This window comes from Lissotriton helveticus, chromosome 1_1 (assembly GCF_964261635.1).
Source record: "Lissotriton helveticus chromosome 1_1, aLisHel1.1, whole genome shotgun sequence".
In the NCBI taxonomy this organism is placed as follows: domain Eukaryota; kingdom Metazoa; phylum Chordata; class Amphibia; order Caudata; family Salamandridae; genus Lissotriton; species Lissotriton helveticus.
Genome location: NC_136057.1, coordinates 887,895,913 through 887,916,658, shown reverse-complemented (window position 1 = coordinate 887,916,658; position 20,746 = coordinate 887,895,913). Strand labels below are relative to the sequence as shown.

Genomic DNA, 20,746 nt, shown 5'->3' with positions numbered 1-20,746 from the left:
CACTCCCAGAGTCACTGGCACCAGGCAGCATGTCGGCAAGCGGGAAGGCCCGATCCCAGCCCATGGGGCTCGACCTCAGCAGCCACAGTTTATTCTGTAACCTGTTCCACCAGGGAGATCTGCATCAATGGTGCGCGCAGCAGCTAACAGAGTAAGTGATTAATCCCTTCGGTGCTCATGACGGAACGATTCCGTCATGAGCGTCGGTTGGCCTGTGCTCATGACGGAACCGTTCCGTCATGGGTCCATAGGTTCTATAGAACATTCAGCACCGCAGCGGAATTCGCGCAGCACTGAAGGGGTTAAAGTGTAACTTGTTTATCGCCTGCCTAATGTACTTTCCTTTTTGAAGCACGTCATTCAGCCAGCAGCCTAAAATTACATAGAGCACCTCTGCATGCAGTCAGTCTGCACAAAGTTGAAGTCAGCAACCCTAAAATGCTTAATTATCAAGCCGACCGGCCTCTCTGAGTGAGTGTAACCTTTAAGGTCTTCTTAAAGTTCTGGACCGGCAGGCAGTTTGACCCGAGGGCGCCGGCGTTGCCTTTATTTCTCTGGCCTTGGGTTAATATCCTGCTGTGCAGTGTTGGCCCACTACATCTTGAACAGTTTTATAGCTAGCGCAAATTCGACCGAAGATGTTGTTGCAGTGCTATCATAGTAGGAAATACTAACCAAGTTTCTATTTTTAGACATAATGCTCGAAAAGCTGCATTTTACCTTTGGAGCATATTGGCATCTCAGCCTGTGAACCTTCGGAAAATACTCTGGCATTTAGAAAATACAAGCGTCCCAATCTTCTATTTATAACATGGTTTGAGAAATGAAAGCATTTTTTAGGCGCCAGAACTGCTTTAACACTCAGCCTGTCTTCCGCCAACATAACAGACACACACTCGCCTCTGCCGCAGCCGTCGTGGTTTTCTTGAGGTGATGTTACAATGCCACTTGACCCCTGTGATTGGTAACTTTGCTGGCTAGTACTTTAATTGACTGAGCCCTATTAGGTTTTACAAATAAGTTTTTTTCAAAAGTCTGTTTTCCAAGTTATTGCCCTCACCCGTTTTTCGGTCTTGGCAGTAAATTGTACTTTAATGTCAAAGGGGATTCGCTAGAGCACTGTCGTTTCCAGCTGGTGGCATCCCTACACCGCCAAGCTGAGTTAAGTGAAGTCTTTGAAGCCCCGTAAACTTGACTTGTTCATTCATTTCCTCAGTCTCATAGGAAGAGTTTCAGGACCTAGTTCTTAAGGGGGGATATTTTTACCACAGGGTTGCACCATGCACATTTCTGCCCCGGTTGTGAAGAGTGATATAAGCTGGCCATAAAATTGTTTTAAACGTAATTCTTCCAGCAAAGTGCTGCCAGTGAAGAAATGTAGTTTGTGTTTAAGCCATACACTTAATTGCATAGGTCATGCATGCCCGTTTTAGAGACCCCCCATTTTTTTCATCCCAGGAAAACCCCTAATGTCAAGGTCTTCCATTTCTGGTGCTTTGCATAAGTTTTAAGATGTTCTTAGTTTCTTGTTGCTCAGATGGGTGTAATTGCTGCTATTTATATGTTAGTATGAAATTCCTAAAATGTCACACATAGCAATCTAAAACCTTGGCACCTATGTCCTCATAAGGTTCAGGAAAGAACTAAGAATTCCAGTTCTTGATATTTCTGATGCACTATGTTACCTGCCTGGGGTTGCCCTTGGAACCTCATTATAATATCCAGTCTGGAGTCTCCTGTCGTCTCTACTGAAGTGTGAATGACTGAAGTGTAAAATTGCGAATCAATGATACTTTTTGTGACCTCTGTAAATGTATCAAATACTTATCATAGTCCCGCGTGCCTTGTATAGCATTCTGCTTCTTTTGGTCTAAGATCTTGCTAACCAATATCCTAAAACAAATTCACAACAAAGCGTTAGTGTGCTTTGTGTTTTGGCATGTTCTTGTTAAGAGGAAAGCTGTACAACAATGTGCAATGCAATGCTCTTCTAATGGCATGCAATAAGAAAGATGCTAAATGGGAGTGTTCATATGTTACCTCTCTCCTTACTATTTATGCATTAAGGGACATTGAACCACTTCAAGGTCATAAAAATAATAATTTTAAAGGAAAATATTCTGTCGGATAACTTTCAGTGGGTATCGTTTGAACACACCTTTTTCAATAGATATAGAGCCTTATTTTGAGTTTGGCAGTCCATCGTGGCAGCCCGCAACTGCTGCGCCGACAGGAGGACCTCTAAGCCTGTAGTGCGTTTGCCTGCCGTATTATGAGTGTAATCAATGGTGGGCAAGTGGGTGGTGCTGCAGCGGTCTGTCAGGCTTGTAGGAGAGCCTTAAAAGCAGACTGCCGCTGGGGCAGCGCCTGCAGCACATTCCTGCACTGTGTGGCATGCACCATGTTGTGCATGCCACACCATGGAGGAACGAGGGTGCATTTCCAGGGGGGCACAATATGTGCCCCCTGCATGCACCCCAGGCCAACAAGTGGCTGGCGGCCCTGTTAGGGCCCCCTTCCTTGCATGTCCACCATCCTTTTCATGGCTGGCTCACTGCCATGAAATGGGCAGTGGACATTCAAATCAGAATATGCTCTGTGGTGACGTCATGGCTCCACAAGCATATTCCTGGCCATTTTCAGATAGCTGGCACAGCGGAATCCTTGATCTCGGCGATCTAGTGGCAGTCCAACCGCCATACCAATAATATGGCAGGCAGACCGCTAGTGTGTCGGTGGTCGGAATGCCACCAACCTACGGCGATCCTGTGGACCACCATACTCATAATAAGGCACATGCAACCTCCAATACAATTACACAATAACAAGACATAAAAGGCAAAAATAGACAAAAAACAAAAAAGATGTTACTTACAGATCGTGTTGCTTCCAACTGTAAACCATGACCAACTAGGTTTGATTCATATGCTTGTCGTTTTTTCTGCAAAATAGATTACCCAAAAAATTAATTAACACACAATACCACACAGAAGTAGAAATTCTGATGTAAATGAGGAAAGATTTTACAATGATAACAATAGCACTTTTAATCAGTAAATGCATTATCATCACCAATTTTTGAAATTTGGTTATATGTTGTTACCACGAATTCCGTTGCAACGCATGCCTTTTCCACGCATGCGTTACCACGGAATTCGTTTTCCCCTCATCTTCTTTGCCACGTCGTTCTTACGTCATAAAGAGGAAACGGAAGTTTATTCCGCTTCCTCTCTTATGACACTGTTTTTTTCGGCACGGCGGGATCGTTTTTTTATGGGGGGGGAGACCCCCCCCAACCCCCCTTTTTAATCCTTCGGTTTTTTTTTCGTGGTAAATACGATCGTTGAAGGCATACGCGTTGGAAAGACGTTTACGTGGTAAGTGCCTCGTTGTAAACGTTACGCGTAGTACTGCCTTCGTTGTTAATGATGTTTCCCTAAATGAGGAAAGATTTTACAATGATAACAATAGCACTTTTAATCAGTAAATGCATTATCATCACCAATTTTTGAAATTTGTGGCGTTCACATTTCGCAGCTATCAGGGCAATAACTTGGATGCACCTAAGTTTTTAACTATCAGGAAAACAATCAAGAGTTTCCTTTAAACCCAGAATTCAGAATCGTAGGTGCATCACTGCCATTGCAATCTAGCCGCCTGTACTCTGTACTGCAAGGGGAAGACACATGCCGCCTACTGGCAGGCCTAACATTGGAAGCAATGCTTAGTCTAATCTGAATCATACTGTTAAAGAAAAATTTCAATATTTTGTTTTTCTTAAAACTATTATGATTGCAGATGGCACTTTTAATATATCTAGCTAAGTATTATTGCACAACACTCCATTATATTAAAAATCTTGCAAAAACGTAATTGCTATGTTGGCAGGAGGAAATGTGAATCCTGAAACTGCTGTTTCACTTTGTTTTCATTCTTGTAACATTTTGAAGGCAAATATGTTCCCTCTTAGGTTTGCTTCACTGTCTAAGAATTCAATACTGTGGCACATAATGTTTGGTAGACGCTACTGTTAAAATACTTATAAGTTAAGTGCACAAATTAATTAATGTAGCATTACTAACGCTCATATAAAAGGCAACTCTCGGCCGCTATATTCTGATCATTCACAAAATAATAAAATTTATATCAGACATCTAGTGGCTTTTTTTCAACAAAGGGACCATCGTGAAACCATTGCAATATAAAGGAGAACAACCTGGCCATGTTTTCATGTTTTTTTTTTCTGGGGTTAATATCTGTATTTAAAGGCCTTTCTGACCCTGTGGGCCTTAAAGCATAGAGGTCTTCATTGATTACAGGGAAGCCAGCAGGTGGAGTTCACTCTTGGTGTGTGTTTTGTCATCGTGTCCTTAGCAGGTGCCAGGGAAAAGGCAGGGTTTGGTCACTGCTTAGGTTACACATGCAAGACAACACCAGGTTCCCCTACAAAAAAATAAAATATTGCCACTTTGCCGGGGATAGTATGTGGTATATGTTGACTCTGCCTAGAGCATCAACCTCTGTGCACCATCATAAAATTATTCGGTTCTGTGAGACAATTGATTAAAACACACCAATTTTATAAATGAAAAAGGCATGAAAATAAATGGAAATCTCCTGAATGTAAATGCAATTGTTCAGCTAACAGGACTCAAAAAAATCATTTTATTTTCTGACAAATCAACACCACCCTTGAGGATGAGCAAGAACTGCTGTCCCCGATTTATTGAAAATAAGTTTTGGCTATTGGGCCGAAAAGATAACTTCAGTAAGTCATTCTATTTTCTCCAATCAGACTTCAAGTCTATTACAGCACATACATTTGCATGGGGAAATCTATACTTGGTGGCTTCCATAAACTATTTGTTTCCAACAGCTACAAGTGGGTAATCAAGGAATAAGTAGCAGGCACCTATCTCATGCAGTATACCAAAGCTCCACTTCTCTGTTTGACTTTTTTGCTTACAAGCATGTGATGCAGTTCATTCCAAACCTCAACAGGGTTCATGTGAAAAACTAAAGATTCTTAGGTACTCTACTTCTTCTCCTCTTTATTGATTCACTCAAATAAAATGCTAATCACTATCCAATGGAAAGACAGGAAGGAACCAAATTTCTCGTAGAGTTTGAAGTATATTATGCGCTACATACATTTTGAAGACGATAATATTATTTGCCAAAAGTGTGAAGAGTAGATCGAGTTTTGGCCTTGCAGCTGTCTGATAAAAGGTGCTACTTCAGAATAAGACTGAAGCCTCCCTTGTACTGTATAGAACTGATCAAACTGGAGACCCAGGAGCTGCCAAGTCAACATTTTAGTGACATGGGTAGATGCTTACTCAGCAGTTCTGTCTTCTTGCACCAATGAGGGATCAATGGGAGCAAAATTGTTCTCTTTTTTAGCAGTCCATGCAGCACTATAAAGGTGCAAGGAGCCACAAAGCGGAGCAACCTCCAGGGATTTTGCGGTGCTGGTGAGGTGTGGGAGGCCATGCAGCTGACCACCCTGCGCGTATTGTGCTGGTCTTTTCCTTGAAGTAACCAAACTTTGTCCTCAGGGTTGAGGCCTCTCTGGAGAATGTAGGAAATGTTGCACATCGATATATGTTTAACATAGTCTATCTACTTTGAGAAATGTCGCAGGCTACTCTTGGATTAGAGAAAGGCTTAAATCGAATAACACCGTCGTTGTCAAATGAGTGGAACTTCAGACTGGCCCATCTATCCAGGGAGACGTGGAGGTGCGGCCACTGATCCCCGAGGCACTCCATCTTCTACCATGACTAGGACCCATATTCATGGAAAGGCTTCTATTTTAGCACAAATTACACATTTGGGAGCTACTTGACTGCACATGTGCTAAAGTTAACTTACAATGCATGCAAGAAGCACCGGATACCCAGCATCATTAATAGGCTTGGAACATGCATTCCTGAAGGCTGCACCTGTGGCAACAGGACAGGATGCTCTGGAAATGTATTGATAAAAACCAATTCGGATTTGACGGAGCCAAAGCTGAAAAGGGAGAATGCAAATCATTTCAAACACCGTCGACAAAATTGAAATTTCAGTGAGCATGACACTGCTGGGGCTGATTAGAGGTAGAACGTTCCATTATAGAGCAGATTCAAACATGGGCGAAGTTTGAGAATCCATCTGTCACAACAAGTTTAATGTTCTGTTGAAACACACCCAATGCCAGTTACTTTTTTAATAGGATTACAGAGGCCCGCGAACAATAGAGAGAAACCTTTACTTAGCAGGCGATTAAACTGGAGACAAATATTAGAGGAATCATGGTGTGTCTTTGGCCCATTCTATTTTAAGCATCAGACTCCACCTCGGAAACAATCAGACCAAAGTAAATACATATCCCTCAACAAGCCAAGCCCACAAGGCACTGTTGCTTTGCAAAACTGCATTCTTTTGTTTGTGGTGTTAAAATGAACGTTGCAGAATGCTTCTCCACACAGACCTCCCATTCTTTGTGTTCAATTCGACTACTCATTTCAGAAAGAGTGCATAATTACCATTTGTACTTGCATATCTAAAACCAGGAAGCACTCCAGGCCAGTTTTTGTTAAAAACAACAACAACAAAAAAAAAAAAACATTTGTACTGTTCAGAGTGCCTGAAAGTGAGGGGCATAAAAAATCCGAATAACCTAAATGCAGCATGGTGAGACAGTCTCACGAGCCATTTGTCTAATTATTGAAGGGCTTAAATTGTAGTGTGATTGCATTATGTTGCATGCAAGAGTAGTTTTATTTGCAATTATAGCTTTCCTAAATGAATGACATATTTTGGGGCCACGAGGGCATAGTGTGAGAATCATGGGATAAATGGATAGATAGAGAGAAGCTCCTGGGTGAAATGCATACGTTTACTATGTACCCATCTAAGTTACTCTCGTTGTCGATTCCGCCTACTTCCTTGTCACACAGGATGTGCCTATGTGTATCCAGTATTTGCATAGCACAAGCCTAGCTAAAAAAGTAGGGGAGTACCGTGCAGTGTCAAAGGCAAGCATAGAGTCCAAAGAGTGGTATCTGGTTATTGGATTGTTGTGATGAAATTGCATGTATAAAGTGCTTATTACCCCATACAATGCATTAGTGTTCAAATATTTTATTGCTTTAGATAAAAAGAAATACATTTGCAAGGCAGTCACGATACATAAAAATCAGAAACAGATATATAATAATGAAGAATTAAAAAGGTATACAAAATAAAGAACATCAGGACTGGGATAAAAAGATATAAAAGTTATCATAAAAATGATCAGATAAATATTATGACAGTTAACAGGTATTACAAGTTCATCAAATACTAAGTATAAAGCCCAGGAAGATGGGAGAGATGGAACATCTACATTTATACCAGCCAAGTCATGTATGAGTTTGTATTGCTTGGTAAACAAGATACATCAGCAAGGGGAAAGAAGTGAAAATGGGAAGAGAGAATGAAAGAGAGAAGGAGGAAAGAATACTTGAAGGAAGGAGGGTGGGATGGTGGGAAGGGACATCTGCTACACCTATAAAAATTTTAATTAAGAAACAGATTCAAAAGGATATTGAGCTGCCAACCCCTGAGAAGACATATCCAAATAATTATCCAAAGAACGCCATACATTGTTAGCAATTGAAGGTGAATAATGTTTCTTTTCAACAAAAGTATGAGCTCCACAAAGATATGAAACCCACCCCCACCAGATATGGTAAGAAAGGAGATGAAAAGATTTCAATTCTGTGAGTATAATTTTGACTGCAATGGATAAAAGCAAATCTAAGAGCTCCAAATCCGTACTGCAAAATCATAGGTAAAGAGAGAGCTATAGGTTTATTAAAGATTAACGATAAATGTTTTTGTATCAGGCCCCAAAAGGAGATTAATAGTGTGCATTCATAGAACATATGTTGATGGGTGCTTGGTACTGAATTGCAATTCCAGCAAATATCACTATCTTTTAATTTCAGCTCATGCAAACGAGCAAGAGTCCAGTGCAAAAGGTTCATAGTAAAGAAATTGGATAGAATCAGTGAAGGAGCAATTTTGTTACATAAAGATAATTTCCTTATCAGTTGCCAGGTATCCTGTAAAAATAGGTTTAAAAAATTGCTCCAAAATGGTGAGACCATTTAACAGAAGTAATCGTAGATTGTGAAGGCAGTGGAGCAGATAAAAATTTATACATTTTAGAAGAGGTATGGCCTGAGTGTTCCCACATTGAAAGAAGTGAGACGAACCTGTTGAAAGGGGTATTTTGGAGAGTTTGACTTTTAACTTAAAAAAAGTATAAAAAACATGTTATTGAGATTCTATTTTTTGGCTAGGAAGGAAAAAGGAAGAGGATCATGATTAGTATCCTAGAGGTCTTTCACAAATCTGATTCCCTTGGCGGCCCACAAAAGAGCGGGGTTAGGTTCACTGTCAGTAACCAGCTAAAAATTAAACCATAAAGATGTCCATCTTGATTTATGAATAGGTTTCAAAACTTTCCGATCAATGTACACGGTAGGATTACCACTGTGCTGATAATTGCTGCTAATTGATACTCACTTATACTAGCATGATATTTATGTTTTAAAATAAGGCTGCTACTACTTTTATACTTACTACGCTTGACACGTCACACTCGTTTCAAACTTGTATCTTATTGATGTTTTTAAAAGAAGGCTGCTACTACTTTTATACTTACTGCACTTGGCACTTTCATCAGGGACTTCATTGCCTTCCTGTCCGCAACCCGGTCTGTCACGGCAAGTGCTGATTGAACAAGGTTGATTTCAGGGCCTTTACCTTTCTATACACTTCTTGGGACATTGCTACTTCCGGGTGGTGAGAGAGCTAGTTGTTCCTGCTGCTCACTCTACATAAACCAAAGCCAGAACGGACGCGCAGTGGATGCGCACCAAAGGCAAGCCCGTCTGCGCCCCTCGGCACCTGGCCCGGGCCTAGGGCCAGAACCCCTGCATCTTTGTCGAGCAGATCACCTGGCAGAGCTTACACTCGCAACGAGCTATATAGGCTCAAGGGTAAACCAGGATGTCTACTCCTAGACATGCAGAATAAGACTAAGCAGTGTGAGCATTGTAAGTTGACTTTTTTATCCTGACAGTAATCATACCCTAAAAGGGCTATTACTTTATAGACCACGGAGGGCTCTCTCGGATATACTTAGCCCTATCTTAGAATCCAGCTTTGTTGGCCCTGATTTTACGATTCTAGGGAATTTTAATTATCACCTAGAAAAACTAGCTGACAACAGTACAACCGTACTGATTGACGCTATGGCCAGTCTTGGTCTAGATCAGAATGTCAAAAAAGGATACACATGTGGCCGGGCATACGTTGGACGGGATTTTCTCCTCCAACTCCACCCTTAAAATTGATGAACTAATACCTGTTCCTTGGTCAGACCACAAAGCTATCTTGTTCTCTGTAACTCTAGATCAGGAGCAGCAAACTCGTACAAATGAGCATAGGCTAGTCACCTATCAAGACCGGGCCGATATTGCAGCCCTTACACTACAGCAATTATTAGTTAGGACTAAACGGGAATTAGCACCAAACAGCAATGTGGCCGTAGATAGGCTCTGTTCATGGATTAAGTCAGCGGTCAATATTGCAGCCCCTACAAAAAGCTTTGTTTCTTGGAGGAAAAATCCCTCAGAACCATGGTTCACAGAAAAACTTAAGACACAAAAACAAATCTGCAGAATGGCTGAAAGGAAATGGAGAACTAACTTTGACCAAGATAGGAAAAGAGAATATGCTTGAACACTGGCGGAATACAAAAAACTACTTACATGGGGAAAAAAGCAATTATTGCACACAACAAATAAGTGAGGCCAAGAACTCTTGGAAGGAGCTCTTCGCCACAGTCAAAAAACTAGTGAATCCTTCTGCTGTAAAACAAATGGAAAGTAGTACAGAACTCTGTAATACTCTCGGACAGTTCTTTGTAGATAAAGTTACATCAGTTTATGAATCTTTTAAGAGTAATAATAACGGCAGCAATTTAGTTAAACACTTCAAGCAAGGCATGGATATTTCTACTACCAAAACTGGGTTCTGCTTCTTATCTCCCTCAACAGAACAAATCAGCCTGGCGGTAAAGAACATTAGGTCCAGGGGTCCAACAGACCCATGCCCACCTAAAGTGATGCACATATTCTCAGAAATACTTAGCAAACAACTAACTCTTGTGTTCACTGAGATAATTCAGCCAAGTAACTTCCCAGGCACATGGAAAACAGTATCAGTGCTCGCACTTTAAAAAAAAAAAAAGCCAATCTGGATCCAAAACAACTCAGCAGCTACCGGACAATATCGAGAATTCTGTTCCCAGCCAACGTTTTAGAAAAATTGCTTAATAACCAATTTAGAGCATCTAAAAACTTTTTAAACCAATCACAATATGGTTTCAGAGAAGAGCACGGAACAGGAACTGCATTGGTTATGGCAGCAGAGGGACTTAGTAGTATATTAGACGCAGGAGGGAAGGCCGCCCTGATTCTATTGGATCTCTTGGCGACCTTCAACACTGTGAACCACGAGATACTCTGTGCTTGTCTAGCAGAATTGGGGCTTTAAGACTCTGCACTCACATTGATGCAATCTTTGCTAAGAGACAGATCCTTTTCGGTCAAACTGGAAGATTTTACATCCAAATCCTTTAAATCTCCTTGTGGAGTGCCTCAGGGTTCCTCCCTGAGCCCCACGCTTTTTAATGTCTTTGTTGCTCCGCTGGCAGATATTATCAGGCAGTGTGGGTTTCTTCATGTATCGTATGCTAACGACACCCAAATAGTGGTGTCATTTGCAGGCAATATGGAGGAAACAGCTGAGCGATTCAATGAGTGCATGACGCAGGTAGATCAGTGGATGCAGCTAAACTGCCTGAAGCTGAACGGTGATAAAACCGAGGTTATGATGTTGGGATCAAAGACAGACTTTTGGTCTCCCAATTGGTGGCCGGCCAGTTTGGGTGACTGCCCAAAACCAGTGGGCAAGGTTAAAAATCTAGGAGTCATATTTGATAAACTGACTTTTGACGCCCAGATAAACAACTTCTCTTCGACCATCTGTTATATTTTAAAGATGATTGAAAGATTCTGCCCATTCATTCCCCTCGATTCATGCAAAACATTGGTCACGGCATTGGCCCTGTCTGACTGGATTATGGCAACGCCTTGTATGCAGGGATCCAAGCCCAACATCTCTTAAAACCTCAGAGCCTACAGAATGCTGCTGCAAGGCTGGTCCTCGACATTCCCAGATCTGAGCCAGTTGGACATAGATTGAGAGCCCTCCATTTTCTACCTATGGAAAAAAGGATTATGTTTAAATCACTGTGCCTGGCCTTTAAAGCCTTGCATGGGTAGAGGACCACAGTTCTTGAGATCGCACCTGAAATGGTTTGTGCCGACCAGAAGTTTGAGATCAGCCCACACAAAACTTCTACAAGTCCCTAGGTGTAAGCAGGTGAGGTGGGGAGGGAGAAGCTTTTTGTCGCGGACTGCCAAAAACTGGAATCTCCTCCCGATCGTGATAAAAAGTAATCCTTTACTTTTGCTTTTCAGAAAAGCAGTACAAATGTGGCTTTTCACCAATTAAGGCAGCATACTACTCTTTCTCAGGTATCCTCTGTGCATCGGACCCAGCGCCAAGATGCCTTCAGGCGTTTGCGAGCTTTATAAATTTCTAAAAAAAAATGTACAAAATGTACTTCTACGCTAACCGTATCTGATATAATACACCAAAAGCGTGCTAATGTAATTTTTGCGTGGAAAAGGGAGTGCACAATTCTCGTTCTATATAAATCCATGGAGGTATATGTTGGGATTCTGGTAAAAAACAAATTGCTCCCTGAGCTCTCTTGTTATTCCATACAAATCTTGATTACATCAATCTCATGAAAGAAAGAAAGAAAGAAAGAAGAAGAAACCTTTTTAGGTAGCATAGAGGATAACAAATTAATGATTGGGGTTATCAACCTTTTAAGAGTTTGTAACCTACCCCATCAAGAAATATATTGAGGAGGCCAAGAGGAGAAGAGATCCTTCACTTTATTTATTATATGGAACTCATTATAAGTAACAGTATCTAAGATTTTTACAGAACCTGATCCCCAGATATTTAATGTGTGTAGATTGCCACTTAAAACCTGAATCACCCAAGTGAGAAGGAAGACACAAAGAATTCAAAGGAAACAATTCCATAAACCCAGAAACAACAGAAAAGGCACAAATAAGATTAGAAATAGAAGGGATCACTGATTCAATGTCTTCTTAAAAACATCACCAGCATAGGCAGCCATTTCAAGTATATGTGTTCCAAATTGGACCCCTTTAATCTCCGGGTTCAGAAAAAGTACGCGGAGAAGTGGATCGATAGACAAAATAAAAAGAAGGGGTGAAATTGGGCATCCTTGTCTAGTACCTTGGCGAAGATTAAAAAAAGGGGAAGTTGTTCCATTAATCCTAATATTAGCCTTAGGTTGCGCATAAAGAGCCATAACCATATTAATAAAAGAGCTACCAAGATTGTGAGATTCTAGCACAGATTGTAAAAAAGGCCAATATACCTTGTCAAACGATTTTTTGGCATCAAGGGCAATTGCCGCAGATGGCAAAGAGGAAAGTTTTGCATTTCTAAAATGTGACACAATGTTCGAACATTGTCTCTAGCAAGCCTATCCTTGACAAAACCTGTTTGGGAGTCATGGATTTGATTAGGAATAGAACATTCTATTCGCTTTGCTAAAATGTTTGCAAAAAGTTTTGCTTCCATATTTAATAGGGATATGGGATGGAAGTTTTTTATATCAGAATGATCCTTACCTTCTTTTGGTATGACTACAATAGTAGGTTCAGCAGCCGTACCCCAAACTTTGCCAGAAAGAACATAGTAGTCAAAAATCTTTTTAAAGTATTTAATTATTGAAGAAGTAAATGTTTTATAAAAGACAATGGAAAAACATGTCCGGACAGGGAGCTATTCCCGATCGAGTAGCCTTAATAGCCTCAGTAATCTCGTCAGTACCGATTGGCTTACCCAACTCCTTCATATCATCATTTAAAATACTAGTAGTCGGAAGAGAGTTAAGGAACTGTTGGCAGGTAAGCTTAGTGCATTGACTTTGAGGGGTATATACATTTTCATAAAATTCCTGAAAGACTCCAAGAATTTCTTGTGTATGAAAACTTTTTCGAACCGGTTTTATCAGTAAGATGAGTGATATAAGTAGTATTGGTTTTCTAATATTTGAGGGTAGCAGCTAACAACTTGCCAGCTCTATTCCGTAACAATAATTGACAAGATCTTTGAGCGTGTACTCCAATATAAGCTCTTTTAGTTACTATGGAAATGAAAGAGTATTTTAAATGTTTAAAATCTTGCAAGAGAGATTTGTCTTTAGTATGTCTATATAATTTCTCTTTTCGTTTAGTGTTGACTCCCAGGGATTGAAGAGATTTCCTAATATCGCTGTTTCTTTTGGCCATTTTGTTTATAATGTGACCTCTTATAGTAAACTTAAATGCATCCCATAGTACTATTGGAGAATCCACTGATAATTCATTATCTTTGATAAAACGAACAATCTCCTCATTAAGTTCCTTAACCTCAACATGATCCTCCAAGATTTCTGTGTTTACACGCCAATTTCGGTGCCCTATAGTATCCATCAGATTAAGGATGGTTAACAAGACTGCAGAATAGTCAGAAACAACTATTGGATAGATTGTGACAGTTCAAGTATGTTTTAAAAGAGAAGCATCAACCAGAAGATAATCAATACGAGAAAAGCTAGAATGAGGGGAAGAGAAAAAAGTAAAGTCGCTACCTGTAGGATTGCGTAATCTTCAAGCATCCAAAAAATGATCTGCGGAAAACATATTAAGCAACTATTTATGTGCCCTTGGGGGTCAAAATTTAAAAGCAGAATGCCTATCCAAAATAGGATTGAAAGGAAGATTAAAATCTGCCCCAACAATTTTGTGGAATGTCAGTAAGTTTCTCATTTATTGCACACCACAAATTTGGGTCATCTATATATATAACGGGGTTATTACTCTTATTTCTAAATTATCTTGTTTATCTATTGTTGCAGCTGAACATGATACCAACGGAAGATGGTTATTTACTCGTCTGACTAATGGTTCAAATGATCTATCCGTTATGTGTATATATATATATATATATATATATATATATGTTCTCTCAAAGTGCCCTGTAGCATCGGGAAGGCAAATTACGGAAATCACTACTTGAACTTACTAAAAGAACAACTATCTTGCATAAAGGACTCCTTGTCCCAGAATGCACCAATGACAGAAGATCCGAAGTACACATCATAAAGGGCGGGGCTGGCTTGTGAATAAATCCGGTGAATGCAATTATGCAAGTCTCAAGAGTGTTTCTGTGCCCAGGATGAAGAGGCTTTTGGCCTCGAAACGCGTTGGCAGTATTAAATATAAAACGGAGCAAGAAGGAAGATTGCAATTGAAAGCTGGATGGCCAAATACCGAGTGTGCCTTCCCGATGCTACAGGGCACTTTGAGAGAACATTTACACACGCGGCAGCCTGGCCGCGGGGAAGAGCACCATCGCCAGCCGGAGAACAAGCTCTCTCAAGCTGGAGTGAGGCTGTGGTCCTGAACTGTTCGAGACAATAAACGGCACGGTATTTAAATGCAGAATTAGTCATCCTGAGAGCACCGTGACCTACTTAAGGATATAAACAATTTGAAAAATTACGGAAATCACTACCTGAACTTACTAAAAGAACAACTATCTTGCATAAAGGACTCCTTGCCCCAGAATGCACCAATGACAGAAAATACGAAGTACACGTCATAAAGGACGGGGCTGGCTTGTGAATAAATCCGGTGAATGCAATTATGCAAGTCTCAAGAGTGTTTCTGTGCCCAGGATGAAGAGGCTTTTGGCCTCGAAACGCGTTGGCAGTATTAAATATAAAACAGAGCAAGAAGGAAGATTGCAATTGAAAGCTGGATGGACAAATACAGAGTGTGCCTTCCCGATGCTACAGGGCACTTTGAGAGAACATTTACACACGCGGCAGCCTGGCCGCGGGGAAGAGCACCATCGCCAGCCGGAGAACAAGCTCTCTCAAGCTGGAGTGAGGCTGTGGTCCTGAACTGTTCGAGACAATAAACGGCACGGTATTTAAATGCAGAATTAGTCATCCTGAAAGCACCGTGACCTACTTAAGGATATAAACAATTTGAAAAATTACGGAAATCACTACTTGAACTTACTAAAAGAACAACTATTTTGCATAAAGGACTCCTTGCCCCAGAATGCACCAATGACAGAAGATACGAAGTACACGTCATAAAGGGCGGGGCTGGCTTGTGAATAAATCCGGTGAATGCAATTATGCAAGTCTCAAGAGTGTTTCTGTGCCCAGGATGAAGAGGCTTTTGGCCTCGAAACGCGTTGGCAGTATTAAATATAAAACGGAGCAAGAAGGAAGATTGCAATTGAAAGCTGGATGGCCAAATACCAAGTGTGCCTTCCCGATGCTACAGGGCACTTTGAGAGAACATATATACATATATATATACACATATATATATACACATATATACATATACATATATACACATATATATATATATATATATATATATATATACACATATATATATATATATATACACATATATATATATATATATATATATATATATATATATATATACACATAACAGATGGATCATTTGAACCATATATACACATAACAGATAGATCATTTGAACCATTAGTCAGACGAGTAAGTAACCATCTTCCGTTGGTATCATGTTCAGCTGCAACAATAGATAAACAAGATCATTTAGAAATAAGAGTAATAACCCCGTTTTTCTTCCCAGAAGCCTCAGAACATGTAGCATCTAATACCCAATCTTTCCTCATAAGAAGAGCTTCTTTAAAACCTATCATAGGGCCCGATTACGATGCCGGATGGAAGGCCATCCGTGCTGGTGGAGGAAAACGTACATTTTCCCGCTCCAGGCGCGGTTATAACGACCACCAAATTAGAATGGTCCCACTGAGGCCATTCACTGTCTGGTGCGGTCTTTCAGGCTCCGCACGTTTTTTGTGTACGCAAGGGTTGAGAACGGAGCCAATAGAGCAGGACTGGCATGCGGAAACACGTTCCGTCTGTCAACCAGATTACGATGTTGCAAACAGCCCTTGCCAGTGCCGCGTAAAAACCACCACGTTGCGGATGGCGCAAAAAACAACAATGGAGAGGAAGAGCTGATACAGTACCCATCTAAACCCCAAGAGCCGCCATGGATCCTGCGAGACAGTCCTCTCCCGCTGCACTACCTGTTGCACCTCTTGGAGACAAGACGCTGCTGTGCTCAACAGCAGAGGTACATACCAAACATATCCACGTATGCAACCCCTGAACAACTACAACTCCCAGCAAGTGTTGTGGCACCATGACGAATGTGGCAACCTTCCAAATGCAAAGTGCGAGACCCACCCAATCCTCAGGAGTGACCCTTGATGCCCCTGATGGCACACACCGCAATTTCAAAATATGTACTCCGCCGAAGGCTCACATTGGCTGATGGCTCATTCACGTAGTGTGTGTCACACCGCGGTTGCATAGAAGCTGCGACCGCAATTCTGTAACATTCAATTGGGGCCAATGCGTGTCATTGCTGCAGATGCCAGCTACCGTGCATGCAAAACACATACTGCATTTGTTGGGAGTAGCTGGTACATCAGGACAACTAGAACAATGACCAACTGCTCACTACACTGTGAAGGTATGAGAGAGTGGGACCTATGACTCAAGTCATCACACACATGGCACGTCTGAGAAAGTAGAGAGAAATTACATACATTGTCATGCATCCTGGCCAGCATGGACTGAAATGTGTGAAGGAGTCCAAAATGACAAAGGTCTCTTGCACTGTACCAATGTTGTGGAATGAAACATCAAAATTGGAAACATCACCAGTATCTCCCTTGACATCTGACTGGTGTCTCTTGGCCAGGGGTCTTCTTGTGAAGGGCCAGTGATGGAGGCAGACAATCAGAGGTGCTTTATCGCTGTAGGGTTTTTAGTAAAGACAGGAAGAATGGGGCTCTGACTTGGTTCACGTTGTGTCTACGATTGCTCAGAGTGTGCACGGTGCTGCCAGGTCGGGGGAAATACCCTGTTACCCCTGTAAATGTGTGAGTCGAAAACCAACAACAATAATGAGAACACAGTCCGGGGCACACGTAATAAGGATATAACAATGGTAGTAATGTCTCATATTATACGAATATCTTTGGTCGACACCAGTGTGTTATTCAAATATATTTAATGATGCAACAACTAAAAACAACCAGCCAACACGTGTTTTGTCACATGTGGGAAGTATCCCGTGACTTCTTCAGGGCTGGGGAGAACACAAAACATTGAGTAAAATGATGGGAAAGCATAAGGTTGGTTGTTACCAAACCGTGATAAATACAACAAAGGAGAAATGTGGATCAGAATCACCAATAGCACATGGAAACCCTAGGGAGGAAAGTGAACAGAGTAAATGTAAATGTGATTTGGTCTAGGGAGAGGTCCAGTGGTGTTTAGGTTGTAACATAATCATAACTTCTCCATTCATTCATCATTCGAAAGTTGCCATAAAGTGTTTATTTGTGCAGATATACACCTTTATCAACAAAGCCAACCCCTAACCACTGGGCTGTGCATTACATCCGGAGTTAGTGCTTCTCCAGACCAAGTGCTCTTAAAATATCCGGCCCACCAGCATGGATGACATCTGGTTCCCACGCCTTGTAATCCTCATTGGCTTTGGTGACATTCCCTGTAGACTAATTTACCTACATACTTGCAAGATTGATTGTCTCTGTACACAGTGAGTGATGTAAAGTACTGTCAACACCCAACACTGATATCACTAGCGCAATACAACAAATGGAGAGATGAGGGGCGCTGGTGGAGGAGGGTGGTAGTGAGGGAATTCGAGGATGAGGGCATGAGTGAGAGCCTGAGAAGTGTCACTTGCCTGATACTCCCACCTCAGCAAACCGTCCCCTCGGCCTCAGAGACAGAGGCTGGGCTCATCACGCATTTCTCTGCAGGATGGGGCAGTGTGGGTCATGTGCGCAAAGTAAACTGCCATCTGCGCCTGCTCCCGTGGACACTACTGAAGCAGGCCTCTCGTCATCTTGTCAGTGGCGAACTCGGCTGTAATTATCCGGCCTGATTTGGAAGTCAATGAGTGCGCCCTTGAGGTGTGATCACTGAATAATCACAGGTGCAGAGGTGGCCGAACTCCCTTTTCCGAACACCTCCCATCCTGGACACTGCAGCTTCTTAAGGTTTTTTCCTTTTCTGTATTCGATTTTTACTTTTCATTAAAGTTCCGCTCGCCTCACACTTGTTTACTGATCCTTATCACATTTACTTGCTTCGTGCTCTGTGCAACTTTTTTCAAGTATTTAATTTCCCCTTTCCGAGCAGTTTTCTATTGTGCCAGTCTGCCAGAACAATCGTGAGACAAGGTCTGTACTTTCTGTCCTGCTGCGCGTCGATACTGTCCTACAATCGTGATCTAGATTTAGTGCTGCATTTTATCTAATCATAGCTGACAAGGTTTAAGATTGCTATGTGTGACATTTCCCCTAATTTCATTGGAATTATGAGTGATATTTCAACTACTATGTGTGACACTTTATCACTAGCAAAATCAAGCAATGAAGACGAGGGAAACAGTCTCTCTCCACCCACTGGTCCCTCTGTCTCTTGTATTACTCCTTTCTCTCCACTCATTTCACATCTCCCTTTTCTCCGCACTTCCTCAGGTTGCACCATTTTACCCTTATCTATCTCTCTCCTCCACTCTCCCAAGTCTTGATGACTCCTGTTCATATTTAGAGCTACTGACTCTTTTAGTCTGAAAGACTCTTATTTAATGTTTACTTCCTACATTACTCTTTATCCTGTGTAACAACTTGTTATAGTTCTAACTTATTAACCTACATGATGTTGCATTTTGGGACTATTGATACTACTGGCTAAAGCAAAGTATGAAAAGACGACAGCCACTTGAAAGCTACAACAACTGAAGTAGCTCAGTTGGTTTGTATGAGAGGCTGACTGAGCTCTTTCCCGTAAGGTGCATCTGTGGCAAAACATGTCTCAGATGAGCACACAGAGGCCTGTTCCATCTACATCTTCGGAAAGAATGGTTTACAGTGCAGCTTGTCTATCGTTTTGCAGTAAGAGACTCGTGCACAGAATCGTGTTCTACGGAGGGCATGACGGATGAGAACGCTTCCAATCACTAATAGTTTACGTAAGGTGGATTCTGTGCTTCAGTGGTGGTTATTGAAGCATACAGCACTCCCATACTCATTTATACTGCACTGTCTACGTGTCACTGAGCGAGGACCTCGAGCTGTGCAAATGAAAGCCCCTCTTATCTTTCTGTCACCATGACCCGGCCCTCGTAGCTATTCTTGCCGGCAGCCCGAGGTTTCTCCGTTACCGATCTGGGCCTGACACACTGCACCAGGCACTGACCTGCCTGAAGGGCACAGAGGCCTTCTGGGATGGCAGTGCTAGCCACATGTGTATACAAAAGACACACAGAACAGGCAGCCCAAGCTTCACAAACACAGAAGAGCAGCAAAAGTAGCGTCGGTGGAGTAAGCTTCATTCCTAGCCCCATACAGTAAAGCAAAATAGACAGCGGCAGTAAAACAAACAAACAAACAAACAAACAAAAACACACACACACCTCCTCCCCCCAAAATCCCAGCAAAGGGAATAGCAGTTCAAGCCTCCTTTTCATACAGAGCAACTGAAAAGCCATTATCAGTCCAAGTGTCTCAAGAATGCAGTGAAAGTGTATGTCATAAAAAGCCGGGCCTATTTGGCAGTTGTTGTTAGCTGGTATCACAGCGTCTCGAGGCCATAACAAACTTGCTAGCATTCTGGCTCTGTGCACGGGCAGAAGACCATTATTAAAACAGGCCCTCGGCCTCAGAGACAGAGGCTGGGCTCACGCGGCCGCAGTGCCGCACGTTCACATTTAGTGCGCCGCCTGCGCGCCATCACGCATTGCTCTGCAGGTGGGGCAGTGTGGGTCATGGGCGCAGAGTAAACTGCGTGTGTCAGCAACAGTCATCTGCGCCTGCTCCTGTGGACACTACCGAAGCAACCTGCAAGCAACTGTTAGGTCACGTCTCCTTCCAATTCCTCAGGTAAATATCCTTTCTCTAGTCATTCAAATATGTTTCCATTACACCGGAGCCATAGTCAGAAATTCAAATTTGGTGCTAATGCACATATTACTGACATGCAAGCATACGTACAAGTCGTATACTTTGAAAATTGTGACTGAATAGAATTGCATATTTAAAAAAATGCTCTGACAAAAAACACCACAAATAAAAGACGTTAATGCATATATTTCTACACAGCATATGTATATAGTGATCGCTTTCTGTTCTATTACATAATTTGACACAATATGTATTTTAAAAAAAAGCTGGAATATAGAGCTACGTTAGTGCTTAATTCATAATGCAACCATCATGTCAGCCTGGCATGCTGCTCCGCGTGGCACCTTGTGCTCACTGAAAGCAATCCCTACTTACATGTTGAATAAAAAACAATTTGAACTTTTAACTAACCCTACACAGAAAGATTGTCGTTTAAGACCTATCAACTGCCTGGGGAAAT

At 41.7% G+C, this 20,746-nt stretch overlaps 1 protein-coding gene across 1 annotated transcript in view; it reads right to left on the bottom strand.

The window, feature by feature from the left end:
- ANO6 (anoctamin 6) overlaps nucleotides 1–20,746 on the bottom strand; it is a 445,002-nt gene that overhangs the window by 161,527 nt on the left and 262,729 nt on the right. The window contains exon 4 of the mRNA XM_078675703.1: nucleotides 2,876–2,941. Coding sequence (XP_078531829.1) covers nucleotides 2,876–2,941 — 66 coding nt within the window. The remainder of the gene's footprint in view (nucleotides 1–2,875; nucleotides 2,942–20,746) is intronic.